The sequence below is a fragment of the Larus michahellis genome, chromosome 20 (assembly GCF_964199755.1).
Source record: "Larus michahellis chromosome 20, bLarMic1.1, whole genome shotgun sequence".
NCBI lineage: Eukaryota > Metazoa > Chordata > Aves > Charadriiformes > Laridae > Larus > Larus michahellis.
Genome location: NC_133915.1, coordinates 2,162,495 through 2,189,619, shown reverse-complemented (window position 1 = coordinate 2,189,619; position 27,125 = coordinate 2,162,495). Strand labels below are relative to the sequence as shown.

At 56.2% G+C, this 27,125-nt stretch overlaps 3 protein-coding genes across 18 annotated transcripts in view; 2 read left to right on the top strand and 1 right to left on the bottom strand.

Annotated features, from left to right (window-relative positions):
- The window catches only part of OGDH (oxoglutarate dehydrogenase), a 34,831-nt gene extending 20,068 nt beyond the window's left edge, over window positions 1-14,763 (bottom strand). For 3 of the 13 annotated variants that reach the window (XM_074563473.1, XM_074563480.1, XM_074563469.1), the window contains exons 1-4: window positions 14,639-14,711; window positions 13,676-13,991; window positions 11,728-11,976; window positions 4,824-5,012 (exon numbers count right to left, since the gene is read on the bottom strand). In XM_074563473.1, coding sequence (XP_074419574.1) covers window positions 4,824-5,012; window positions 11,728-11,949 — 411 coding nt within the window. In that variant the 5' untranslated portion in view covers window positions 11,950-11,976; window positions 13,676-13,991; window positions 14,639-14,711. Of the gene's footprint in view, window positions 1-4,823; window positions 5,013-11,727; window positions 11,980-13,675; window positions 13,992-14,638 lie in introns of all 13 variants that reach the window. The other 10 variants (XM_074563471.1, XM_074563479.1, XM_074563467.1 and 7 more) reach the window with 6 other exon arrangements.
- A 1,964-nt stretch (window positions 14,764-16,727) lies between these two features.
- Window positions 16,728-18,449, top strand: LOC141733292 (interleukin-1 receptor antagonist protein-like). 3 transcript variants are annotated; one of them, XM_074563465.1, is made up of 6 exons: window positions 16,728-16,916; window positions 17,011-17,059; window positions 17,144-17,333; window positions 17,442-17,612; window positions 17,722-17,867; window positions 17,955-18,449. In XM_074563465.1, the coding sequence occupies exons 1-6, from the start codon at window positions 16,876-16,878 to the stop codon at window positions 18,165-18,167; spliced, it is 810 nt and encodes a 269-aa protein (XP_074419566.1). In that variant the 5' UTR covers window positions 16,728-16,875; the 3' UTR covers window positions 18,168-18,449. The 3 variants fall into 3 exon arrangements, with proteins under 3 accessions (XP_074419566.1, XP_074419564.1, XP_074419565.1); XM_074563463.1 differs by having other exon boundaries at window positions 16,780-16,916; window positions 17,144-17,612; window positions 17,955-18,252; XM_074563464.1 differs by having other exon boundaries at window positions 16,780-16,916; window positions 17,011-17,333; window positions 17,955-18,252.
- Window positions 18,450-19,389: 940 nt separating this feature from the next.
- On the top strand, window positions 19,390-26,970 carry CKAP2L (cytoskeleton associated protein 2 like). 2 transcript variants are annotated; one of them, XM_074563641.1, is made up of 9 exons: window positions 19,390-19,541; window positions 20,691-20,757; window positions 22,372-22,438; window positions 22,809-23,932; window positions 24,372-24,564; window positions 25,250-25,405; window positions 25,927-25,990; window positions 26,324-26,471; window positions 26,564-26,970. In XM_074563641.1, exons 1-9 carry the CDS (start codon window positions 19,508-19,510, stop codon window positions 26,805-26,807), a joined length of 2,097 nt encoding a protein of 698 aa, XP_074419742.1. In that variant the 5' UTR covers window positions 19,390-19,507; the 3' UTR covers window positions 26,808-26,970. The 2 variants fall into 2 exon arrangements, with proteins under 2 accessions (XP_074419742.1, XP_074419743.1); XM_074563642.1 differs by having other exon boundaries at window positions 19,446-19,620.
- The last annotated feature ends 155 nt before the right edge of the window (window positions 26,971-27,125 follow it).

Sequence of the window (27,125 nt, the reverse complement as noted above, 5' to 3'; positions counted from 1 at the left end):
TTCATTTCAGCAGCCAGCACTGTCCAATTGGCAAGCCAGTTTATTTCTTCACAGCTCCTGCTCTCGAAGCTTCAGGCTCAGCCATGGTGGGAGCAGGGCAGGAAACACTACTGCCACGGTAGAGAGCGTGGTGCCTTCTTTACGCTGTGAAAACGATACTCCTTGGCCATCAAATCTGTTACCAGTTAGAAAAATCATATACGAGGGGATTACTAAATCTCTGGTACAAACCAGACATACTGATCTGACCTTATTTACCAGAAAAGCATTCCTATTCAGAGTATCCCAAGGAGATTTTAGGAAAGGATTTTTGTGGTCTTACCAGCCAAAGAGCCTGAAATCAGCCATTGACATTGAGGCAAACTGCTAAGAAAGCACCGATCTCCCTCCGTGCTCTCTGCAGGGCCAGATGACGATGTGCCTGAGCACTGGTGGCCACACGGAAAGCCCTTTTTCTGGGCCAGCATTGTCTGGGAACAATTTGCTTGTCTGCCTTGCAACAAAGCACGGGGGCCAGCCCATCATTTAGCAGTCGGCAGGACGCAAGCTCACCCCACTGTTCCCCATGGCCAGGATGCTTTCAGCACGACCAGGAGGCCACTTTGTCGGGCAAGTAGCTTAGAGCTGGGGGGTCTGGTGGCTTTGGGGTCTACTCTGCGGTTTGCAGGTACACAGCAAATCCTCAAATCAGTGTGGAAGCGAGGAGAAGGTCTTTTCCCCCATAGGAGCCATGCTGCTCATTATTCTCCACGTGCAACAAAGTCAGGCAGATTGTCTTCCCCCAACCCAAAACAAGAGCACAGCAGGTATTTGCAGGAAGCACCACGCTGGCAGGCCCCGACCCTGATACAGGACTTCAACCACCTGGTCATCTGCTGTAAAAGCAGCACAGCAAACTACGCACGGCCCAGGAAACTACTGGAGTGCATTGAGGACAACTTCCTAGCACAGGCGACGGAGGGCCTGACCAGATGAGAGGCACTGGCGGACCTGTGGCTCACTAATGAGGGAGAACTTATCACAGAGGTGAAGACTGGAGGTAGCCTGGGCTACAGCAATCATGCCCTGGTCAAATTCTCAGTCGTGACAGGTACAGGGTGGGTGAAAACCAGTCAGGACCCTAAACCTCAGAAAAGCAAACCTTCGGCTGTTTAGGGCGCTAGTGCATGGGATCCCTTGGGAAACTGCCCTCAGAGGCAAGGGAGCAAACCGGAGCTGAGAGATACTGAAAGATATTTTTCTTAGGGCACAAGAGCTCTCAGTCCCGACGTGCAGGGAGTTGGGCAGGGGAGGCAGGAGGCCAGCTTGGCTCAGTCAAGACTTCTTAGCCAAACTTAAACGCAAAACCAAAACGCATAGGCAGTGTAGACAGGGATACACATCCTGGGGAAGTGATAGGGATATGGCCCAAGAGGGGAGTGCAGGGAGGGGGGATCAGGAAAGCCAAGGCACAGCTGGAGCTGAACTTGGCCAGGGATGTGAAAAATAACAGAAGGGGTTTCTCCAGGTACACAGGACAACAAAGGAAGATGAAAGAAACTGTAACCCCCTGATGAGTGAAACGGGAGACCTGGCTATAACTGACATGGAGAAGGCTGAGGGACTAAGGACTTTTTCACCTCGGTCTTCACCAGCGAGTGCTCTAGCCACGCCACCCAATTCACGGAATCTAAAGGCAGGGACTGGGACAACGAAGTACCACCCACCATAGATCAGGTTCAAGACCATATAAGGAAACTAAACGTGCACAAGTTCATGCAACCTGATGAGATGCATCCAAGGATCCTGAGGGAAATGGAGGATGAAGTTGCCAAGCCCCTATCTGTTGTATTTGATAAGTCATGGCAGTCCCGTGAAGGTCCCAAGTGACTGGAAAAGGGGAAACATACCCTCCATTTTTAAAAAGGGAAAAAAGGAAGACCTGTGGAACTATAGGCTGGTCAGTCTCACCTCTGTGCCCAGCAAGATCGTGGAGCAGATCCTCCCGGAAACCATGCTAAGGCACATGGGAAACAGAGAGGTGACTGGTGACAGCCAACATGGCTTCACTGAGGGCAAACTGTGCCTGAGAAATTGATGGCCTTCTACGACAGGGTTACAGCATTGTAAGGGAAGAGAGACTGATGGCATCTACCTGGACTTGTGTGAAACACTTGACACTGTCCCGCATGACATTCCTGTCTCTAAATTGGAGAGACATGAATTGATGGATGGGCCACTCTGTGGGTAAGGAGTTGGCTGGACAGCTGCACACAAAGAACTGCGGTCAACAGATCAATGTCCAAGAGGTGACCAGTGACGAGTGGCGTTCCTCAGGGGTCAGTACTGGGACCAGTGCTGTTTAACATCTTTGTCGGTGACGTGGACAGTGGGATTGAGTGCACCCTCAGCAAGTTTGCCAACAACACCAAGCTGCATGGGGCGGTTGATATGCTGGAGGGAAGGGATGCCATCCAGAGGGACCTGGACAGGCTGGAGAGGTGGGCCTGTGCGAACCTCATGAAGTTCAACCAGGCCAAGTGCAGGGTCCTGCACCTAGGCCTAGGCAACCCCCGGCAGAGCACAAGCTGGGGGAAGAATGGATTGAGAGCAGCCCTGACGAGAAGGACTTGGGGATACTGGTGGATGAAAAAAATGATTATGACCCAGCAATGTGCACTCACAGCCCAGAAACCCCCCGCAGCCTGGGCTGCATCCCCAGCAGCGTGGGCAGCAGGGCGAGGGGGGGATTCTGCCCCTCTGCTCCGCTCGGGGGAGACAGACACCCCACTCTGGGGCCACCAACAGCAGAAGGACACAGAGCTGTTGGAGCAGGGCCGGAGGAGGCCCTGGAGATGCTGGGAGGGCTGGAGCCCCTCTGCTGGGAGGACAGGCTGAGAGAGCTGTGGGGGTTCAGCCTGGAGAAGAGAAGGCTCCGGGGAGACCTTCCAACCCCTTCCAGTCCCTAAAGGGGCTCCAGGAAAGCTGGGGAGGGACTCTGGAGCAGGGAGGGGAGCCACGGGACGAGGGGGAAGGGTTTTACACTGAAAGGGGGGAGATTTAGATTAGATGTGAGGAAGAAATTCTTTGCTGTGAGGGTGGTGAGCCCCTGGCCCAGGTTGCCCAGAGGAGCTGTGGCTGCCCCATCCCTGGAGGGGTTCAAGGCCAGGTTGGCCGGGGCTTGGAGCAACCTGGGCTGGTGGGAGGTGTCCCTGCCCAGGGCAGGGGGGTGGGAACCAGAGCATCTTTAGCATTCTATGCTTCAAAAAGAAATAATGACTTGGAGATGCAACCACGGCTACAATTAAGAAGCCATCACTACTGCCGCAGCAGTGCAGGGTCACTGCTCACCTACAATTACAGGGACAATCCAGCTCAATCCAATTAAGAATTTAATTGCCTGGTGTTTTAAGTAGGTTACCCATCACAGGTGGGGTTTCCTCCTGCCTTCCTACTCTTTTGTACCTACACTGTGCTGAACTTCCACACCTGGACACCCCACTGTAGCTAAAGCCCTACAGTGATACTGGGGTAGAAAGGGAGGTGGATTTCTCACTGCAGGCAGCTTAGAAAAATACATCCAAGAGCTATCACCTCTCAGCACTGCCATTCTGAGACTGAGGAAGTGACGGGAACGCAGAAGAGGTTGTGGATTTTGTCTTCATATTGCTGACTTGGAGTTGCTGCCTCCAACGACATCAGTCACCACTTGTTTGAATTTGGCGTCTGCCCACATGTTCCCCCAGCAAGAGCTGCACAGCCTTTAGAAACGGCCTGCCAGGATCCACCCGAGCTGGAGAGAGCTGGCCAGGTAGTCACCTCCGATGAACTCAGTCACGAGGGAAGACGCAGGTCCTCACAAACATGTCCCAGCTTCCTCCTCTTAAAGAAAAGCAGGGCAGTGCCCCAATGTTGACATTGGCACATCGGCTGCAGAGACAGGCAGGGCAGGGTAGGGGCACTTTCTTCAAGCCGGAGAGCAGGGTCAAAGCTGGGCAGACCTTTGGACTTGCCCAGTGCTGCAGTTCTTGCCTTAACCTGTGGCCTTGTACATTGGATTTTCCAATCTGGATTTTATCTGAGCAGGAACACGACCTGCAGTGGGTGCTTCTTTGCAGGAATAGGTGAGAAGACCGTGGTCACACCTCCACAGCAGCTGGGTTTGTTAACTTCGCACCACAGCCCCAATTAAAGCTCCCACACTTGACAAACCAGAGTGCAACCAAAGGTGAAAGGATAACACAGATGTAGAAACACATTTAAATGTCCTCTCAAGTTAAAATATTGGCTGGCCTCCCCCAGCCAGAGGATGTTTCCTTCCTTGTTTCTCCCAACAGGCTGACTTTGGCAGCATCAAAGTTGCCCAGCGGCAAATCTGAGTTGCAGCCCAGCGGCACCACAGCCCTCTTCCCAGTTGCAAATCGCAAGGAAATATTTCCTGAACTTTTATTTTAGGACCTCAGAAGTTCTCTCAGCAACATGGGGGAAGCAGGATGGGGGTCCCACACCACTGCTGAGCAAGGCAGAAGCCCACAGCACAGCAGCATCATTCCAGCAGCCAGCAAACCACCCTGCTCAGAGAAGATCTCCCCCTCCCTGCAAACCTAATTGCTCTATTTGGGTGACAATAGCTTTAATCTTCCCATTGTCCATCAAAGCATCAGCTGAGCTACTGCCCTAAGGGATCAGCAGCTCCTGTTAAAAACCAGTCAGTCCAGCACTCATCCTGCATGCTCATCATGCAAAACACGTGCATCAGCCGCACTAACCCCAGCCCACCTCAGCCACCACATGCTCCTCCACGGAGGACATGCTCCTCCTCGGCACAAAGCTCATCTCCTTACCTGATATGCCCTGATGAGAGATTGCACTGCGAGATGGTCCTCCACCAGTTTATCTACGTTGGGCTGTGCTTGAACCAGGAACTGGGCTTGGGACAGCGTGGAAAGGCTGGTACTCAGTGGAGGGGGGCTTTGGTAAGCAGTGCCTGGAGCAGCTCCGGCATTGGCATTGCGGAAGAAGATATCCCACGACTAGGAAAATGGAAAGAAGAGAGGCGAGAGGGTCATTACCTGCAACCCAAACAGCTCCTCACTCGAGGTTACTGGGGTCTCAGCTCTATTGCCACAGCAGAGAGAGAAATCCCCCGGGGGCAGAGCTGCCTCCTCCCTGGCACCCCAGCCCTACACAGCCACTGCCGAAGGCACCCACCTGCCTTGGACAGGAGAACACTAAAGCTCTCCCACTATTCCAATTACACCATTATCCCACTTCCCATCCACCTGGATTGCTTCTTTTGGCATGAGACTGTCCCCAGAGCCCCCCCTCCCTCTGCAGCAGCACTGAGGACAGGACACAGGTGACACCCCTCGCCTGGCTCGCCTACTGAAACCTCTGAGCAACGAGCCCCAGCCTGGTCTTCAGGCTCTAGCTTCCCTCCCTCCAGGGCAGGAGACTGTCCTCTAAATACTGACAATATTTCCTGAAAAATATTTTTGCTCTCTAACCAAATACACTTTTCCATGGTCTAAATGGCCTGAGACCCAAGTCCCAGTGTAAGCCGTGTTGTCCAACCCTCAACCAACAATGGCTTTTTTCTTTTTCTGCCTCCTCTCCAATTTTTCGCCATCCCTCAGCGACACCAGCACTATGTGGATACTCCCATGCCAGCTCTCCCATGCCCTTAGCGAGCCAGATACCCCTCTGCTCCTGTTCCCCTCTGCAGATGGGTGTTAAGAAAACAAAGGAACCCCCCCACAAAAAAGCCCTTCAACAGACATGGTGCAACTTTGTGGTACTTATCCATCACTGCCTGAAGAGGCCAGAAGCGTCCCAGGCCAAACTCAAGTTAAACTGTCTACTTGGAGAGGCATCTACAGGCATGGGGAAGGGGAGAGACCAGCAGAGCAAAGTCCCAGACACGTCCTCCCATCACGCTCTCACCCCTGCCCACTTCCCACGTGCCACTGAGTGATAGCAGAAGACGAGGGCAAGGCAGAGCGGCATCTGCGTGCCTGCACCTACCCAAGACACCAGCTAGAGCAAACAAATCCCATCAGATTCACGCACTGGTTTCAGCCCAAGGGTCTCTCCGCCAACTGGGAGCAAGAGCCCAGCACTCAGCACCCTGCGTGCTCCTGAACCTCCTGTCTGCATCACCCAGCCTCAGTGATGCAGAGATGGGCAAAGTGCTGCCCTACCCGAGTCGAAAAGAGCCATGAGAGCAGCTCCAGTGGTGGTTTGGGGCAGAACAAGCAGCTTTTGTGCCCTGGTAGCAGGGCAGAGGTGACTGAAAACCTGACCTTTGCCAGAGGAGCACCAGCTCTCCCCCTTCCCTGGAGCTCCTCCAGCTGCAGCACCCATCACATGCCCCAGGAAGCTATTTCCAGCACGGGCCTACCCAGACACCCCATCACACGGCTGCGCGAGGTGACTAAATTTAGAAACAGGTCACTGAAGGAACATAAATAAAATCTGGAACAATTTGGCATGGTAACTGAAAAACAATAGCTCCCCCAAAGGAAAAATGAAAAACAAAAAAAACCCAAACAAAAAAAAAAAAGCAAAGCCGGAAAACACCCAATCCTGTTCTGACTGTTGTCTGCTAAAGGAAATTTCATCTGGAAAAGACGGAGAGCTGCTTTTTGTACGATCTTACTCCTGGCCACTGGTGAGAGCACCCCAAGCCCCTTCCCTTCCCCAGGCTCACAGAACTCATGGGTGCCCCAGAAGCCATCGGCTCCTGGGAGCAGGAGGGACAAGTACCCCAGGATGGGCTCTGTGCCCTTGGGGTGGGGAGGAATCTGTCCGGCTGCTTTGCTTGGTGGTTTCAGGTTGATTAACATGCCGGAAAATAAAGACAGACAAGAGAAAGGGAGCATCTGCTAGCCCAGGGAGGGGGGTGGCAGCGATGCTGGGGGACAGGGACAGAGCCAGGAGGCAGAGGTGTTGCCTTTATGACCTTCTCCCTTCTGACATTCAACACTGTTAACCTCCTGGAGATGCAATTTGCTTCTGTTCTGAACGAAAAAGTTCATTTTAAGCTCTCCAAACAAGGTGTGGCACCGGCTGCGTCAGCTCAGGCACTTTCACTAAATGCTTTATTGCCCAACATAATTACAGAGTATTTCAGGCTACCTGACCGCAGGCTTTGCCCCCAGTGAAGGCTGTGGCCCTGATAAGAGCTATAAAAACATCAACTTTCAAGTTGCTGATGTGGTTTCGAATTCAAGGGTATTCAAGGGCCGTGCCTGGGGTTTCTGGTCACCCACGGAGGTGTCTCTGGAGCTCACGTATCCCACGGGAGAGGCTGAAGAGCCCCATCAGCCTTATCCTGCTTTATTGCAGGAAGGAGGACTTTGCCTTAATCCAGCACTTGCAGAAGGTAAGAGCAGTAATAAAGCTCATCAGGTTATTCCCTTCTGACCCTCTCTGCGCCCGCGGCAGCCCTGCGAGCATTCCTACAGTTCCTATACCCTACATATAAAGATAGGGTATAATACATATATATATATATATACACACAGGGTATAAGAGAGGTCAGATTCACCTCTTTTTTACTAAGAGGTCCCAAAGCTTTTATCTCCCCGCTCCTCGGTGCGCAGGCAGTGCTCCTCGTCTCAGTATGCTAAATGCTCCCAGGCCCCTACTGTGACTGTCCCACAGCCACGTGTCCCACCACAGCCACAGCACAAGGTGTCAGCCCGGACTGACCTTCCCAGCACTCCTTTGTGCCGCTGCTCGTGCGCAGGATGGGAGAGGCAGCTCTATCTATGAACTATCCAAGCCTGGATAGTTCAGGCTTTAGAGGGATTTTGAGCTCAGCTCTGAGAGCAGAGCTCACCCCAGGCTTCTCTGCTGAGAACAGCCCCCAAAACAGCTCCCCAAGTGAAACCAGCATCTTTCACCTCATTTATCAGACTCGGTTCCTGGAGAAGGCTGTGAGTCCCAGGCTCCGCCACAAAACCGGCTCAGAGGTCAGACGCAGAGCAGAGGGAGAGGCGTGACATCTCCCACCCGCTGCAGGGCACCTCAAATTGGGCTGGGGCTGCTCCAGGCTGGGAGGTGCACAAGGGAGATACAGCCTGTGTCCCTGCTCCTTCTCCTGCCACATACTCCAGGGGACAGAAAGCACCAATCAGGCATGCTCCGCACCGCGGGCAAGCCACACAGGACCTCCCGCTGTGGCAGGGAGAAGAGGAGGAACACTCAGAGCTTAAGGCAGGAAGAGCAGCCTGAACCAAATTTACAGCTGAGCGTAGGGAGTCAAGCAGCGATGGATCGGTTCAGGCTCTGCACATCGCCTTGTGCCTTATCAACAGAAGCAAGTTCTCTGGGGTGCCTGCTTTTGAAGATGGAGGATGAAACCCAAACATTTCCAACTCCTAAGTGATATTCTTACCAAATTCAGACTGGGCCCCTATTTGCGAGCACGACTGCAAAGGACACAAAAGCACCACCCAGGGCTAGGCACGGGGCTCTGGCCCCACTGAAGGTTGTGGGCTCCTGCTGTCATGTCAGCAAAGCTGTGGTTACACATCGCAGTCTACACACATTGTGGTCATAAAACCACTTTCAATATAAAAATCAAAACACTGGCATATTGAGAAGTCCGTGTTAAAGGCTGTGTGATGTGCATACATACGGAGAGAACTGTATCCCTTTACACCAGTCCAACCTGAACACGGGGGCTGTTGTTCAGGAATGCTAACCTTGTCGCAGATGTATGACTGTGGGTATCATCTACCCGCAGTCAAAGCTCTCCGGCCACCCGCCCTGAAGCAAGACACTCAGGGTCCTGGGGAGATGGTGTGGGCTGTGACAAGCATTGCTAGCAGCCAGCACCGTACCCCCGTCGGCAAAGAGGGGGGCGGGAGGAGGGAAGTGGTCCCAGGAGCGAGCAGCACTCCCTCCGCCGCAGCCCACAGGCACCCTCGCCTCCTCTTTCCCCAGCTCTGCTCCTCCTTACTCATCAGAATCAGAAAATGGAGTTCAACTGAAGTTTAGCTCACAAAAAAAAGCCTAAAATAGCTTTAAAAAAAAATTACACTACTCTAAACACTTAAGTATATTCTACAGCTTAAACCACCAGTGTTTGCACGGAGGAAGTGAATTCATTTTGCTCAGCCAGGACGGTCATGCTGGCTGAAAGTCTTGTAGGTTTTGGTGACACCAGCAAAGAAAGCCCTTGTGAAGACCTAGTGAAGGTCTTGCCCTCACTAGCAAAACGCAGCACGGCAAGGTGCAGCTGGCCTCTGCTCTGTGCACAGAACAGATAAGCCACAGCTGGGTCCATGTGACTGCCCAGCTTTTTTTTGGGAACTCCACCCTCGGATCTGACCCTACATCTACCAGGGTAGAGGCCAATGCTTATCAGGGATAGGGATGACATACTCCACTGCTGCTTCAGGGGACGCAGGCTGATGGGGACCACTCACAAGCTGATACCAGGGACGGCTGCAACCCCAATCCCACTGCAGTGGCTCGGTGTCTCAACAGGGACAGGGTGAGCTGTGAAAAAGCGTGGAGAGGAGAAAGGGGCAAAGCCAGGAGCTGGGAAGGGATCTTGGTAAAGGGGTCACTGGAACAAGGTGGGATCCACCCAGGTGAGATGAGTCAAGTATCAGTGCATTATCTGTCTAAGTGTGTCGGGGAGTAGCAGCAAAGTCCATGCCAAACCTCAGCTATCAACTCCACCAGGAGTTTTGGGACCGGGCATTGGATTTCATAAGATCAGTGGTTTGGGTTGGAAGGGACCTTCAAAGACCATCCAGTCCAACGCCCATGGTCTGGATCCTACTTTCTGCCAAGTAGGATGTCACCTTGATTTTGGTTAAAAAGCAGTCTGTAAGACTTGCTTTTTACATCACTAGCATCAGGTTTGCTTCCTGGCAATGATAAGACCCTGCTTCATTTCACACTGATTTTCCTACTGCCACAAACCATCCCCAGATGCACTGGAGGCAAAATCTTATGTCAACTCCTGCACTGCTCACTAAGCACTCAGAAGTACTGCAAGGGACATCGATATCCAGGGGTGACTAATATACACTTGCAATTCTTCACCATAAACATTGGACTGAGGGCCTGGAGAGGTGGTGGGAGCGCCACCCCTGCACAGTGCTCAAAACTTAACCGCACGAGGCCCCAGCTGACATGGTGCAGCCGCAAAGCTGGAGGCCACCTCCAAGCTGGCTATGCTGGGGCAGAGGCTCCAGAGGCTCCTTCCAACCTAAACTCTCCCAATTTCTTCAGCTGAGCATGCATGAGGACTCCCGTACAGCACTGCATGCACTGCCCACCTACAGGCTAGCTGCTGAAGCTCCAGAGGCTACATTAAAGAGTAGACAGGACCAGAAGAGATCCAAGGTCTGGCCTCAGGACCCAAACACGCTTCCCAGTCAGCTGCCCCTGTTAGTCTTGATGTTTACTCTCACATCTGCTCAGAATGACATTCAAGACTGAGTAGGGTCTGTAGATCAAAGAGCCGGTATCAAACCATGAAGACCCTTTTCCAAAGGCACAACTGTGCCTGTCGCTGGGACAAGCACGGTATAACCCTCACTCGTTTTCAAATTAGACTACAGCATTTAGATTCATGGGTTTTAATTCAATATCCTGCCTCCAAAGGACTGGGCTGCATCACGTGCATGTGCTTGGGTAGCTTTCAAGTCACTATTTGACAAAGGGCACAACCCAAACCAACATACTTTGTGTTTTCCGAGTCTGTATTGCTTGGCTCAGCTACCTGTTTGCCTCAAAAGAAGCATAAAGTCAACTCTGTTTGTGAAAATTCAGCTTTGATCCTACCATAAAACCTTTACAGCACCCTAGAGGCTGTGCATTTTGGATGTGTGGGACCGGTGCCATCGCAAATACACTCAATGCTGATGCACATGTTGGGACATGAGATTCCTTACTCACTGTTGACTGCTCATTTAACCATCGCATCTTGGTTTGCGGACTGCTCATGTGCTACCGAATAAAGAAAATCCCTGCTCTGTATCAGGACGTGTATGAAACTGTCTTAAAAATCCCCTGGGTAATGCTGAGACTTAGTCACTAGAGGAACATTTTCCTTGTGAAACACTGGGGATGGGGAAAAAATGCAGTTGGGTTTCAGAAATCCTCTTCTCAGCTGAGCCCTCACCTGCTGGACTCTACGTTAGAGACATGGCCTTCTCCTCACTGGAGGAGCTTCAGTAATTCAGATCGAGACAGAGCTCTGCGCATACTGCCCACAGCCTGGGCGATTTCCCAGTTTTAAGTTCAGGAGCAGCTGGTGGGATAGCTACAGCCCACCTACCCCAACACATAACTCAACATGTAACACCACCCGTGCCCGACGTAAAAAGGAAACCAGTGGAGAAAACCCTCTCTGCCTCCCCCCCATTCTCCACTCCAGAACAGATGAGCCATCAGAGCTGGAAAAATAAAGCATCGGAGCTCGTTAAAGATGGATTCCCAGGAGAAGCGATTCCTTGTGTCCACTCGTGATCCAGGATGCTGCCTGCGTCCCACAAGGCGACGGCGTTCCCTTTTGAACAGAAAAGCTCCTCTTGGATCTTGCTCAAGGAATCGCTGACATTTCTTTTGGGCAAAGCAAGGCAGAAGGACCATCCACAACAATCTGGCCCCTCCGGCTGAATTCGATCCTCTCTGGGGCACGTGCACTTACTTACCTGAACCCACTGCTCAGACACACAGAGAGAGACGCGAAGGTGATATCCTGGTGAGGTTGCTCCTTACCTTATGTACACTTTTGGGATTTTCCAGCCAAGCATAATACATTTCCTCCACGTAGTTTGAACTAGTCCCACTCAAAAAGGGCTCAGCAGCCACCGGTGCGCTGTAGCACCTGATCTGTTGAAACGTCCTGGGTGCTGCCAGCCTGTGTTGGGAAATTGTCTTTACAGTCTGCGAGGCCGTCAACGGCCTCAGCTTTGCCGCACAAGTCCTTAAGTTAAGCATGTTTGTCCTGTCACCTCACGCAAATCCCTGCTGGGAGAGAAGGGAAAAATCAGTTAGAAATTACTGCAGAAGAGCACAGAGCAGAGACTAACCCCCCTTCACTCCCCATGAGCCCCGAGCACGGAGAACTGAGCTTAGGATCGGTTTTTAATTCAGGTAAATCCATCCATCCCGTCCCACAGCCAAGTCCCCAACAGCTGGGAAACACAGTTTTTGCTCAAGACACTTGGCGCAGCCAGGTCTGCCTCCCCTGCCCCTGCCAGCACAGCACCATCATCTCCCGACACGTTGGTGAAAAGCAGATTTTCTCGGTGGGGTACCCAATGCTGGCCTCAAACAAGCCACTGCACCTCAAAGCCACCTGCATCTTTTTATATCCAGCACCTTCCTACAAAATAAGGCACGTTTGATGGCGAAACACAGCCTGGATTAACAATGTAAGGCATCAGTTTCCCCCAGTGCTTTCCTCTTTAGTTCCTAGCCAACAACATCTACTCTTTTTCCAACAATAAATCCATAAAGTATTCTTTGATTTCTTGTGATCTTTTAATTCTTCCTCTGAGAATCCTCTTTTTGTTTGTTTTAAACAGGAAAATCCTCTATGAAACTCAGATTCCATCAAGAGCTGGACACTTAAGCCTTTCCATCTCCCATTTGCAGGGACATCGTACAAGTTTGAAGAAAAGCACTTTAAAGCACTGTGCCCAGAAAGGTGCTGGAAAAAACTTGTTACCAGCTGCATTTTAACACTGAATATCATGTTTTCCTTCACATCGAGCTGATCAAATCTAGCAGGGCAAGCTCCTCCAGGACTGTGCAAGCTGCAGGAAGACAGCTCTCATCACACCAACCCAGCATGGAAGCTTTTTCCATCGCCCTCTCTCCCAGGTAGAAGGTCTGGGCTTGGATTTTTGTTGCGTTATTCAACCTGCGACCACTCTGCTGGGCCAAGGTTTTCTTCTTGCTGTTTTCTGTTACGTGCACCAGGATAAAGCTGGGAAGAAACCGTCTACGGCAAAGACCCCTCTCAAAGTAGAGGTACGGTGGCGCAAAGCACTTCAGATGTGGGCTCCAGGACAGACCACTTTACCACTCCTTAAAAGCTCACAGCCAAGAAGGCTAATGCAGTCCAAAGGCCCAGGGAGGGGCTCTCCCCTGCCCAGAGAACCCAGAAAAGCAACCTTGAGCTGGCGTGGGACCTCTCAAAGGTCCCCCAGCAACCTCCACCTCACAGCTCTTGGTGGGGTGCAAGGACCGTGCTCCTCCTTATACACATCTGACCGACAGCCACAGCCCAAGGGGAAGTGTTGGAGCAAGATCATCTCGGGGGAAGCGCTGGCACTTGGAGTCAGCTCTTCTTGAAAGGAAAGGAGCTACCCTTTCCACCCAGCTCCTCCCGCGAGAGTGGAACCCGAGGCTGGAGGGGACGCAACTGGCCAGTTTCCATATTCCCGACCAGTTTAACAAGCAGCATCCCAATGTCAAAGCAGCTATCATGCATTCACCAGACTAAAATGAAGCTTTGCAGTGGACTGGAGAAAAAAATACACCTTCGTTACCAGCATTTCATCAGCTGGGCTTCCAGATTTGCCTTGCAGAATTTAGTTCTGGCTACCTGGCACAGCAGCAGCTACGCTTCCGGCCTCAAAACACAAGATTTTGGTCCAAAGAGCCTGAGGAAGACCCAGGATCACTTTAATTCAGCCCAAGCGTTTTACAGATGTACCTGAGGGAACGAGGGAAGATCACTCGTGCTTTCCACCCTGCTTGCTCACTTCTGTTCGCAGTCAAACAGGCAAGAAATGGCAGGCAGGTGCAGGACAGCGAGCGTGGCGGCACGAGACGCCTTCCCAGCTTACCCTCCTCAGAGTTCAGCAGCAAAACACAGCCAGATACTTCAGAGACCGGCTGAACGGCGTGTCAGCGCACAGGCAGGCACGCGGTAGGGGGGAAAAAAAGCTTCAGGACGAAAGCGTGGGCGGCATCTCTGGCTTGGGTGTCTGATTTCGGCGGTGCCGCTCAGCAGCGTCCCGGTGACCTCTCTGGAGAACAGGGGTGTTAAGGCCAAGCTTTGCCCCAGAACGAGCAGAACCAGCCAGTCTCCAAGGGCCCCTCGCGGGGAGGGCTGGCTGCCCGAAGGCGCGGGAGGCCGTGGCGAGCCGGGCGCTGTTTCTGAGGTAAACCCCGTTAGCGCTAGCCGGCGGGGCGGGTGGGCGGCGGGGACCGCGCCCGAGACCGCCGCTGTGGGGTGACCCGAGGCTCGGGGAGGCGGCGACAGCTGCGGACGGGCCCGGGGACGGTGGCGCCCGGCCGGATCCCGTCCCAGATTTCACCGAGAGGTCGAACAACGGGAAAATCCAACACACGGTGAGGAATGGCGGGGGGGGAAGGGGGGCGCGCGGCCCCACACACACTCGCGCGCGCCCCCGCCCCGCCTATCGCAGCGCCGCCAGGCGCCCAGCCGCCTCCCCATTGGCCGTGCCGGGCTGCCCGTCCAGCCGCCGTCCCGCCCCCCCCCGCCCTGAGGCGCCCGGGTGGCGGCGCCAAGGACACCGGGGAGCGGCCGCGCCCGCGGCCGCGCCCGGCCCGGCGGGACCCGCGCCCGGCCCGGCGGGACCCTCCCCCCGCCCCTCGGGCTTCGGGCTGCAGCCCTCGCCCAGGCCCGGCCCGGCGCCGCCGCGGTACCCACCGGCCCGGCCCCTCCGTCCGCCCCGCTCCTGCCCCGGCTCTGACAGCGGCCCCAGCGCCGGCCTGCCCCGCCCGCCCCGCCCCGCCCCGCGCTGCGTCACCGCGTCGCCACGCCCCCCACGCTGTGCCGCCACGCCTCCCCCAGCGGGCGCGGCTCAAGGCGCCTGCGCCGCCGCCCCGCGCGCCGGGCGGAACCTCCAGGGGAGGGGCCAGGCGGAGGGGCGGGGATTGGGCGGGGCGGGGCGGGGCGGTCGCCATGGTTACCCGGCGCGGCCACCGCCTCGGGTGTGGGCATCCCCCATGGCCCGGGGACCCCGGCATGGCCTGGGGACCCCCCCAACGGCCTGAGGAGCTTCCATGGCCTGCCTGGGGACCTCTGCCGTCACCTGGGGACCGCCAATGGCCTGGGGACCCCTTCCACGGCCTGGCGACCCCACCAATGCCTGGGGATGCCCGCTGTGCCCTGGGGACCCCTGCCACAGCCTGGGGACACTAGCCATGTCCTGGGGACCCCTCCGTGGCCTGGGGGCCCCCTGACGGCCTGGAGACCTCCACCGTGGCTTGAGGACCTCCACCATGGCCTCGGAACCTCCACCATGGCTTGAAGACCTCTACCACAGCCTGGGGACCCCTACTGTGGGGACTTCTGCCATGGCTTGAGGACCTCACCGTTGCTGGGAACCCCACCACAGCCTGGGGACAGCCACCACGATGTGGAGGACCCCCTGGCATGGTGGACCTCATGGCCTGGGGGACCTCAGGCCTTTGGGGACATCCTGACGTGGGTGAGAGCCAGCGGGCCTCGCCTCTGTGTGGGGGACAGGCAAGAGGCGGCTGTGGGCACAGGGCCCTCCCGGGGAATTTTGGGGTGCTGGCTGTTTCCTGGGGATGAGTCACAGCAGTGGCAGGAGCCGGCCAGCACTTTCGGGAAGTGAAACAGGCGCCAGGAAAACACCCTGACAGCCCGTGGCGACGCAAGCTTGGCCACGCTTGTCCCCAGCCCAGCCGGCATGGTACAACCGCTGGCACTCCATGGACACGGGGCATGCAGCTGCTGCGGGGGGTGACGAGGAATGTCCCCCAAGGCCGTGTCCCCAAAGACCGTGTCCCCAGGGCGGTGCAGGTGGGCATGGGGGACCGAGGGGGTATTGGGGCAGTGGGGACAGGAGGGGTGACGGAGGGCGCCGTGGGCAGCGCAGGAGGAAGCTGTGGGGAAATGGCGGAGCGGCAGCGCTTGCGCCACCAGCCCCTTCCGGGGCAGCTGTGGTCCCCAGCACTGACGAGGGTGGACGTCATTGTGGCCCCGGCGGGATGGGGGTGGGGCAGGCCCTGCTGCATCAGCACGGCCACCAAGAGCTGGCACGCAAGCACCGGCCCCACACATTGACCCCAGAGCATCGCCCCTGGTCTCTGCCCCACACACCAACTCCAGAGCATCCTCCCTGGTCTGCCCCACACATTGACCCCAGAGCATCGCTCCTGGTCTCTGCCCCACACACCAACTCCAGAGCATCCTCCCTGGTCTGCCCCACACATTGACCCCAGAGCATCGCTCCTGGTCTCTGCCCCACACACCAACTCCAGAGCATCCTCCCTGGTCTGCCCCACACATTGACCCCAGAGCATCCCCCCTGGTCTCTGCCCCACACACCAACTCCAGAGCATCCTCCCTGGTCTGCCCCACACATTGACCCCAGAGCATCCCCCCTGGTCTCTGCCCCACACACCAACTCCAGAGCATCCTCCCTGGTCTGCCCCACACATTGACACCAGAGCATCGCCCCTGGTCTCTGCCCCACACACCAACTCCAGAGTATCCTCCCTGGTCTGCCCCACACATTGACCCCAGAGCATCGCCCCTGGTCTCTGCCCCACACACTAACTCCAGAGCATCCCCCCTGGTCTGCCCCACACATTGACCCCAGAGCACCGTCCCTTGTCTCTCCCCACATGTGGCCCCTTGCCCAGCCCCCCAGTGCTGCTCGGGGACAGCCGTCTCCCCAGGCCTCCCAGTTTCATCCGAGGAGCTGGGCAAACCCGGGTGTTGCGAAAGGTGGAAATCCCGCTCTGACGGCGTTTCCTTCCAGCAGCTCTTGAAAACCGGCTGCGCCGACGCCGGGCTCAGAGGGCACCCGAGCGACACCGCCAGCAGGACAGGCAGGAGCAGGCAGCCAAGCGCCGCGGCGTTCAACAGGTACCAGCAAGTCTCTGCCCAGGTTTTCACAGTCGGCAGCAGAGATGGCGTTCGTCCCCGATTTGGACACACTGGAGAGCAGCAGGTAAGTGTGGCTGAGCCAGCTGGGGACACTGGGGACACAATGCTGCCCTCGTGCCGTGGTGGCCCTGGCTTCACCATCTCTCCTTTCCTTCCAGCCTGAACGAAGAGACATTTTATGGTCCCGACTGCCTCTGCCTGCAGAAGGTAATCCTGGGGCAGTGGGAATGGCCCTGGGACCACTGTGATGGGGAAGCCAGGCTCTCATCCCACATCCCCTTTCCTTCCCAGAAACCCCGCCTGGACTTGGAGGTCGCATCGCCTGAGGTGGGCATCCAGGTGACAGTGACCAAGGGACATGGCACCAGGACCTTTCGCCGGGCTGCCGTCCTCGTGGTGGCTGTGACCAAGCTCCTGAAGCGGCCGGCGCACAAGGACTTTGCTGACAGTGACCTTGGGGGCTTCCTGGATGATATTTTTGGTATGGGCACGTGGCATCAGGGGTGTCACCCCAGCCAGGGGATGCTCTTGGGGGATGCTATTGGACCTGGGTGCATCACCATCCTCCTGACCATCTCCCTCCCTGCAGAGCCCGTCTCCTTCCAGCGGATCGAGGGCAGCTACACTGGGGCGCCCATCTACCGTTACACCCGCTCCCAGTCCTTCGACATCCTCGACATCGACCAGAAGTGCTTTGTCCTGGAGTCGCCCACCCAACTGGTGGCCCTGCACCTGCAGGGACCCTCCGCCGGGCAGAAAGGTGAGGGGACACAGTCCCAACCCAATGTCCTCGTCCCCAACCCTGGGACCACCCGGGAGCCACCCCACAGCCCCAGGACCGCCTGTTAACCTGTTCCTTCTCTTTGCAGTGAAGCTCAACATCGCTCTGTACCGTCCCCGGTCATCGAAGGGTGGCCTGGGGACTGGACGGATGCCAGTGGCATTGGGCATCAAGGGCTACCAACTCTATATGTCATGTGTGATGAGCGGCGCCGAGCCCGTGCTGCAGCTGGAGGTGAGTTGGGGATCCCACCGGCTGCATCCCCCGTGGGGCTGAGGGCTCCATCCCACCCTGAACCCTGTTTTACCCCCTTGGCTGTAGGAAGCTGATGTCAGGAGGGACATCGAGAGCGTGGAGCTGACGCGCTTCATTTTCTACCGCTTGGACAGCCCAATCGAGGGGAAAACCCGCTTCGAGTCAGCTGCCTTCCCCGGCTGGTTCATCTGCACCTCCCTGCAGCCCCGCCAGCCCGTCGGCATCACCAACCGCCCTGACCAGGTCAACATTGCCACCTACGAGCTGAGCGGGCGCTGAGGAGCCCCCGCACCCAACCCAACCCAACTGGCAGTTGCTGGTTTTCAGGCTGTATGTACCGAGTACAACCCCCTCCCAGCCGGGACCCCCGTCCTCCCCATCTATTTCAGGTGAAATAGCAGCTCTGGGCCCTGTGGGCCTGAGTCACCCCAATTTATACTTATTTATTGTGTCTGGCCAGTGCTTTTAATTTATATACATTTTAATGGAAATATTGTGATTTTGTTATCTGGAATGGAGGTATTTGTTGGTGATGGAGGTGGAAATAAAAGGTTTCCCAGGATGGCGTTGCTCAACAAATTGCTCTCACAGGGTTAAACGATGAGGGGGTGGTTTGTGGATGGGAAAATCTGGCTGTTTCGGCTGCTTTTGGGGGTCCTGCAGGCCTGGGCACAGAGCCCACGGGGTGGGGGGTGACCCCCCCCCAGCCCTGGGACCATCCCACACCCAAGGGACCACCCCAGACACGGGCCACCCCGTTCCCACACCCACCCTGCAGCAGGGGGGCAACTGGGGCGGGCATCCCCAGGGCTGCCACGTCTGCCCCAGCCACTGCCACCACCAAGGCGTGACGTGGTGGGCCATAGCATGGCCTGGCATGGTGCGGCATGGTGTGGCATCACATAGCACGGTGTGGCATCACATGGCCTGGTACGTCATGACATGACATGGCATGGTGCAGCATGGTGTGGCATGGTCTGGTTTGGCATAGGATGGTGTGGTGTGGCATGGCATGGCATGGTCTGGCATGGTGTGGGGTGGCATGGCATGGCATGACGTGTCGTGACATGACACAACACGGCATGGCGTGGCACGGCATGGTGTGGTGTGGCATGGTCTGGCATAGCGTGGTGTGGCGTCGCATGGCATGGCCCGGTGTAGCACGGCCTGCAATCACATAGCGTGGGGTGGGGTGGGGTGGGGTGGCATGCCACGTCCTGGCGCGTCATGCCGTGACATGGCACGGCACGGTGTGGCTTGGCATGATAAGGCTTGGTGTGATAAGGCTTGGCGTGGTCTGGCCTGGTGGGACGTGGTCTGGCACGACACAACACGACACGACATAGCGTGGCATTGCCTGGCATGGTGTGCCGTGCCGTGCCGCCCCGTGCCGTGCCGCCCCGCCTCACGCTAATTGATGGGAACGGTCTAATTGCCGGGGCAGCCGCCGGCGCCGGGTCCCCCCCTCGCCGCGCCCATGGCTGCCGGAGAGGAGGTGACGTTCGCGCCCCCCCTCCCGTCCTCCTCTAGCCAATCACGACTCTTCGCGCCCGCCGGCCCCGCCCGAAGCCCGCTCTTTCTCGCTCTCCATTGGTCGGTTTGAAGGAGGGTGGCGGCCAATGAGCGCGGCGCGGCGGTTGGCGGCGGCAGCGGGTGGGTCGGTCGGTCGGTGGCCCCGCGGCCCCGCTGAGGCGAGCGGCCGGCATGGAGCGGGCAGGGGCGGTCGCGCAGGGTGAGGGGCCGGGGGGGCCCTGTGGGGCGGGGGCTGCTGGGGAAGGTTTTGGGGGGAGCCCTGTGTGGCGGTGGGTGCTGAGGGAGAGAGGCCGATGTGGGGCGGGGGGACCGTGTGTGTGCGGGGGGGGGGGGCGATCGGAGGGTTCTGTAGGGCAGGGATACGGGAGGCCCTCTGGGGTAGGGGGGACACCCTGCTGGGGACGGGCTGGCAGTGGTCAGTGGTGGAACGGCGAGTGCTGGGGGGGGATCTGGGGGCGCTGGGCTGGGGCGGGGAGCCGGAGCGGGTGGGCCTGCTCCGTGGGGCAGAGTGGAGGGGCAGGGACGGCGCGGGGGGGCGATGAGGGGTGTGGAGGGGGTACCCGCCAAATGGGAGCACTGGCGGTGTTCGGGAGGGTCTCTGTGGGGGCGGCTGGGGGGTGCCATGGGGTGCGAGAGCGCCCGGGGGTGCCTTGGAGCTCTGCGGAAGCCTCGGGGTGCAGCACCAAGGGGAGGGGGTGGCGAGAGGGGGGGGACTGAGGTGCCCTCCGAGCCCTGGGCGTGCGGGCTGTCGATGAGGGTGGGACAGCTTTGGGGACCAGGGGCGAGGCCCTGGGGACGGGGGCGATGCCGGACCCTGGCCAGGCCGTGCTGTCCCTGCCATGGGGTGCCCCAGCACCGCAGCCAAGCTGGGGGTATCCCCTGTCCCCTGTCGAGACGCTGCTCGCTGTTCCCACCTGCCCACGTTAGCAGAGGGGTCCCCTGCGGCAGGGTACAGGCTCGCGGGATACGGAGCTGAAGCGGGGTCATCGTCAGCATCTCCCCTTTCCTTCTGCAAATTGACCAAGCCCCACACAACTGGGGCTTCCAGCAGCATCACGTCACGAGCAATGGAGAGCTCTGGTCTTTATGTGGCGACGGGAAATGGAAACGCTCTGGGAATTTCTGAGAACAGCATCGCCAGGCTTGGGCAGGGAGCGCAGGGGACCTATATGGCAGTGCTGTGAATGTAAAGGAAATCTGTTCGTATCAGTGCTCTGAATACCAACGTTGTGGTGCGTGCACTGCATTTTTCCTACCATCTCTTTGCAGAAGAGCAGAGAAGACGGCTCCAGGAGTACCGAGCAGCCAAAGAAAAGCTGAAATGCCCAAGTGCAAAGTAAGTCAGGAGGATGTTGGGCTTGGGGTAGATGATTTGTAAAGGTCCCTTCTGACCGAAATCACTCAGTGATTTCTCTGAGACAAAGCTGACTTCCCGGGGTCTGCCTTCCCTGCGCAGCTGTTCACGAGCCTACAGAGCATCTCCTCCCACTGACGCGCTGTCAAGGCAGCGACCTGGGACGGCTCTGCCCCACAGCGCCCTGGCAGCGCTCTGCAGAGTTACTGGCAGCGGGACCAAAGAGATGCTCTGAGTGTTGACGTTTCCTGCTGGTGGGTGTTTTCTCTTCTGGGTATTTTCTGAGTCTCTGTGAAACTTTCTCATCTCAGCCCTTGGGTCTGGCAGAACGGGCCCTTTTGCCAACGACTCAGCTTCGTAACTGTGCCTTGAAGAATGAGTGGTTCAAGCATCACCACTACTTTTTAGTGGCAGCTTTCAGTGACCTTCTGTGACAGGTTAATGTTAGGCAGGGGCATTTTCAGTGCGTTTAAAAGGAAATAGATACAACCACCTTTCAAATGAGTTACCTGGCTCTGGGAACCCATTGCTGCCTTGCTCGGTTCCCCTGGAGCCAGCCTGTGAGCAGATTCTCTGCTGTAAGCGCAGCAGCCGCTTGCAGGCTGTGGGTAGTGAGGCACCTTTCTGCACAGCTTTTAAATGAAACTGCTGATGTGCTTGGCAAACCTGAAGACTTGAAAGACTCCCTGTTGCACTGAGTATTTCTCATGACATTGTGGTGCAAAGGAAGCCATAAAACTACTCAGTGGGGAGAAGATAAAGGGAAGTAGGATCAGAGACCAGAAGGAGCAAACCATTCCCTGGTGCCGGGCTCTGGAAAACACCAGTAATATAATAGAAACGAGGAGAGAAGATTCATGATCTTTCTTTATGGCATAGTACGCCTCTTGTGTAGAAGAGAGGACAATACCCTAACTCTCCGGGCTCTTTCATTACGGAAAAATATCTGCACAGGCATTAATCTTCCCTAAGGCTGAGCTGCTAGCTGCAGAGCAGAGGGGTGGGAGAACTCCGCAGCTGGTTGATGTCAGAGGGCTCCACTTCAGGGGGGAGGAGGAGGGCGACAGGATGGGGGGAGCCGCAGCGAGGGCTGCTGTCCCATCTTCCCACTTTGCTGCCAGTGCCTGGGCAGCTTGAGGGACTTGCGAATCAGCTGCCGCAGCGCTGGGGCTCACCGTGGCAGAGTAAACCCTGCTGATGCGCTCTGAGACGCTGCTGTGACCTGCAGCGCGGCTGCAGCTGGCTGGATGCACCGTGGCTGCCTACAGCCCGCGGGGGAAATCGGGTGGCAGCCAGGGACAGCAGCCTCAGGAGCCTCCAAAGCTACTGCCTGCCAGGCCCCCCTGCCTGCCGGAGCCATGTTGGTTACTTTTGGAAGCCGTTAAGTTTTGTGACAACCTTGGATGTCAATTTTTTTTGTTGCTTTTCTGTTGCTGCACAGAAGAAAAAGAACTAATATTATGTGGTACTTCCTTTTTGATTTCCAAAAACTTATCGTAAGTTCCTGTGACTGATACAACCAGCAGTGGTTTAGATATTTAACCTTTTTCTGCAACAGTCGTTAAATAACCTGATATCTTGTCTAACTTCCTACAGACCCTTTTTAAAGGACAGGACAAATCGTGTGAATCCACCCTTAGACCCAGTCTCTAAACTAGTCCGTGTAAGTAGAAATTTTTTGAGTCTAATTTTGTATTTCATGCTTGAAGTGAGTCGGGACAGAACAGGGTTCCCAAATCAGGGTAGTGAGCTCCTGACCCCAATGGGGTGCAGTCAACAGATTGCTAAATAGCTGTCAAGAAGTTATTATAACTAATTATTTTTCAGATGAACTTAGTGTGGGAGACACATCCTCTGCCCGTGCACTGGTGGGTGTTGTGTTGTTGTTCTGTTGACAGCTGCTTTGTCGCCTTTTGTCACCTTTGTCTTCATGTGGACGTCCCCTGGGCTAGCAGGGCTCGGGCAGGAGCAAGCTGTCAGGTTTTGACCAGGCTGAGCTCTCCCTGGGGCTGAGGTTCCCTTTGTCTCTCCAGGTTGATAAGAACAAGGATGTGCTCAGAAACGTGGCGAAGGGCCCTCAGAGGGATGGCAAGCTTGGTACCAAATCCACAGAGCACGTTGGCCATACTGCTCCACAGAAGTCTTCAAATACATCATCCCAGAGAGCAGCGGTGGCGCGTCCAGAGCCGCCGAGAAAGAGCGCAAGGCCTCCCATGGGGCTCATGCCAAGTATAAGCCACCATACACAGCCCAGAGGGAGGCTCCCGGCTTCAAACCCCGGTCACCTAAATCCAGAAAGGAGCAAGAAGCCTGCACGGGAGACTGCAGCACCTCAGGCTGGAAGTGAGCACCCCCCTCCTGAGGCACCTTGCTCCCTGAGTGAGGGGCTGCGGGACAGGCTGGTCTGCAACAAGGAAAACGTCCGAGCACAAGCCTCTGCGCGCCCTGTGCAGAACAGAGTTTTTCAGTCTGATGGAAACAATCTTGGGAGCAAGAGAGACTTGGCTCGCAGACAAAGCTCAGCCACAATGTCAAGAACAATCATGGACCCAAAGGACAGAATTAACAGCCGCCAGGCTAAGGAAGAGCCGATTCAGGATAAATTCAGGAAAACCCTGCCAGGCTCAAAAAGCACATCTCAAAAACTAAGTGTCAAAACTCAGCCGTTGCAGCCCCCTCGGTTACTTAGTGCTTCTACTAATTTGCTACATAAAAAAACAGAGGCAAACCAGGAAAAAACTAATACGGCAAGGGAACCTGTAGGAAAGCCACTGGGCATAGTTCCAGCGGGAGGTCTGAAGCACCACAGTAGAGACCCCCAACTGAGAAGATCTCCCACAAAGCTTCTGGCCTCCAGCAGGCCCCGTGGCACCACAAACATGAAATCCAGCCTGAAACCAGGGAGCACCGTGCCATGGCAAAGGCCCACAGCTAAAGAGGAGGCGGGTAGGAAGGAAGTGAAGGTGGTGCCTCCCAGACACACAGCGGCATCCCGAGCGGCAGTCCCCCAAAACCAGCCTCGCAGCATACACGGCTCCAAAACTCAAGCAACTGCGAGTGATTTTAGCGGCAGAGATAGGCTTAAACCAAAGCTGCCCATGGGAAGTGGAATCCAGGCTAGGCGTGTTCCCAAGACCCCATCGGCTGCGGACCGTAAGTAAGTTGCAGCTTTGGCCAACTGTCCTCACCTCCAGGGGACAGCAGAGTTTAAAGTGTTTAACCGGGTGAACCAGCACCAATCTGCTGGAAACAGGGTCCCGAGTCCCCTTATCAGTGAATCCCTGCTTGGAACTTGGTGCCCCAGAAGAGAGGAGGGTGGGGAAGAGATTTGGTGGTACCCTGGCTTCCTCTGCCACCAGTTCACCCAGCAGGAGGAGAGTGTGCAGCCGCTTTCCTGTTTTATCTTCAAGGCACTGTTAAATTTGAGAGGGTTTTCCTTTCCCAGCCTGGAGCTCGGATGCTTTTTCAGGATAGATGTGCTGGTTCTTCCTGAGCAGCTGAAGTTGGCTAGAGGGAGATTCCGAGGGAGAACAGTAGCCTGGCAAGTGTTGCCGGTCTGCTGGGGTGGTAACAGCGATCCCTTGCTCCTTTAACAGGAAACAGCTGGAGGAGTGGTTGGCATCCAAAGGCAAGATATACAAGCGGCCACCTATGATGCTGCTTCAGAAAAAGGCAGTGAAGCTGTCCTGGAGAAATGTCAAGGAGAAAGAAAAGCAAGAGAAACCGGAGCAGCTCTGCCTGGAGAAGATCGATGACATATTGACTGAGTGCCTGAAGCTCGTTGAGGAGGTGGGAATGGGAAAGGAGCAACTCGAATGGGCTCCTCTTCTCCTGGAGCATCCCAGGAGATGAGAGCTATGTCCCCCCAGCAGCACACTGCGGTTTGGAGCAAGCGTTCTTGCTCGCTTGGTTGCAGTTACTTTTCCTACCCAACATCATATGTAGGAAAAGTAGAAGTCCTGGTGGAGTTATGGATAGGCCAAAGGCACGCAGCGCTGTGTCCTAACCGGGAAAACGGAGCAACAGCCGGTCATGGGGCCTGTGTGTGTCCTTGCCGGTGTCCTGGTACGCGGCGGTGCAGTCCGCAGCAGGAATTTCTGCGGCAGCAGCCCAGGCTGATTGAGCCAACTTGGGGTATGTCCCTGGTGGACCTCAAGGCTGCTGTGAAGTATCACCTCTGGGAATGCTGACCGCGAGCCCCGCTCTGGGATTTAGTGGCTCCATTAGTGCCAGCACTGAGGAGTCAGTCCCTTGACATCCCTCTGAAATACTGGACTCATTTTACCACGGGGAAAATAGAGGCAGGAAAGCTGTTATCTGTCCATGGTCACAGAAGACTTGCAAAACCAAACTCTCCATACACTCCTTTTCCTAGAGAGCGCTGGGAGAGCAGTTATGCGCCAACAGCTCCCCCAGCGCGCGCCTCTGGCCCTTGCCATTGACACCTTTCTCTGTGACCTCGCACTTCTTGTAGGGTGTCCAGGCAGAGGACATCTCTGCAGTGCTGTCCCAAGTGCCCCAAGCAGAGAAATTTGCCAAGTTCTGGATCTGCAAAGCGAAACTTCTCGCCCGGATCGGCCCTTTTGATGTGACGGGGTTGTACAAAGCAGCAGTCTGCGCTGGTGCTGCGGTGAGTGAGACACTTCTTTTCCATGGCTCCCCGTGTTCCCTGACTCTGCAGCAGCAGGTCTCCTCAAGATCCAGGGGTCGGATTTTGGGATGAGTTTAGCAACACTAGCCACCGGTGAAAAAGCCCTTTAGAGCTGCCGGTCCCATTTTGTCCCATAGAAACACCTTTAAGCAGGCAGTGCCGTGCGGGCATGAATGGGGTCAGGGGAGGACACGCACCCTGCTCTGTGTCGGAGCGGTGGCTGGAAGCGATGTGACGGCAGCTCTGTGCTGGTCTGGGCGGCGTAAGTGCAGCATCTGGTGGGATTTACCAGGGTAAACGCTGTGCAGGGCGGATGCCTGCCCAGCCGTGCCTGTGCGCTGACGGATCACACCTGGCGAAGGGAAACTGCAGCCTTTTGCCACTGGCTCCGGCACGGGGTGTCACGACACAGCAAAAAACCTTTTCCCCTGTTCGGTTGTAACTCTGGTCTCCGTTCTCAAGTCAGGCCTGCCTTGACCTGCATTCTGCTTTTCCTGCAGCCGCTTCAGGAGCTCAGAGAAGTTGTCCTCGATATTTTGAAGGCTGCAGGCCAAACATCGGAAGGTAACATGTGCATATGGGGGCTGGCTGGCGGGCTGGAGCACGGGCAGGCTGGGGGTCCCTGCTGCTGCAGGCAGGGAAGCAGCATGGTTTGCAGTCTGTCCCAGCACCCCGTGTCCCTTTTGACTTGGATGGAGACAGTGTTGTGAAAGTCCACAACCCTGGTCTCAAAAATGGGGCAAGATTCCTCTGCCAGGGCTGGGCACTGTCCCAGTGCATCGCACCTCCGTAGCAAGGTGCCCTCGCCTGTGTCCGGAGTGCCGCAGTGTTGGAACCCCTCCCAAGCTGCCGCTCTCTGCCCTCTGCAACCATGCTGCCCTTTTCCTCTCCCGTCAGGGGAAAAGGCTGAGCAGCCCGTTCCTTGCGAGCCTACAACACCTTGCCCAAACGAGAGGCAGCACGTGGCAGTGACTCCCTGCCCGACGGGGAGATCCCTGACCAGCCTGCCCGTCTCGGTCAAGTTACAAGTTACGTCTGCATCCAGGTAAGGCTGAGCTGCCCGCTCCTGGCAGCAAGTGCCCTCTCTGCCACCGCTCCTCTGCAGGGTTTACCTAAAGGCTCTTGTCCTCTCCACAGAGGAAAGGAGTTGCTGGGAGGCCGGGAGCTGAAATTCCTGACACCGGTGCGGCGCTCGCTGCGGATAGAGGGGGCTGGGAGCCACTACCCAGAGATGCTGAAGGACCATGACCCCGTGGTGTCATCCCTTAGTGAAATCCTGGATGCTGAGGAGGAGACTCAGTTCTTCTTCCGTAAAAACAAGGCTTTGCCAGAGGTGGCGGAGCTGGAAGGTTTGAGTTTGTATCCCCCAGAGTGCTGCTGAGGGATTCCCAGCAAGGTGCAGGCTGCTTGCTCCCCCATGCTGCCTTGCACACACTCCACTGACTCTTGTTGCCTCTCAGATGTGAATATGTAGAGGAGGCACGTAATAACCCTCTTTTAAATATACAAGCACTGTTTATAAATATATACAAACTTGCAGTAGAGATGGAGTGTGGCCTAGTGAGTAGTGTGCAAGGTCTGGGCTTGGAGACATGGGCTGTCCCCCTTGGGACCGCCCTTGGCTCCTCTGCTGCGTTGTGCCCTGATTTTCCTGCTGTCGGATGATTTCAGACAGACTCTGCAGCGCGCCAGGCACCTT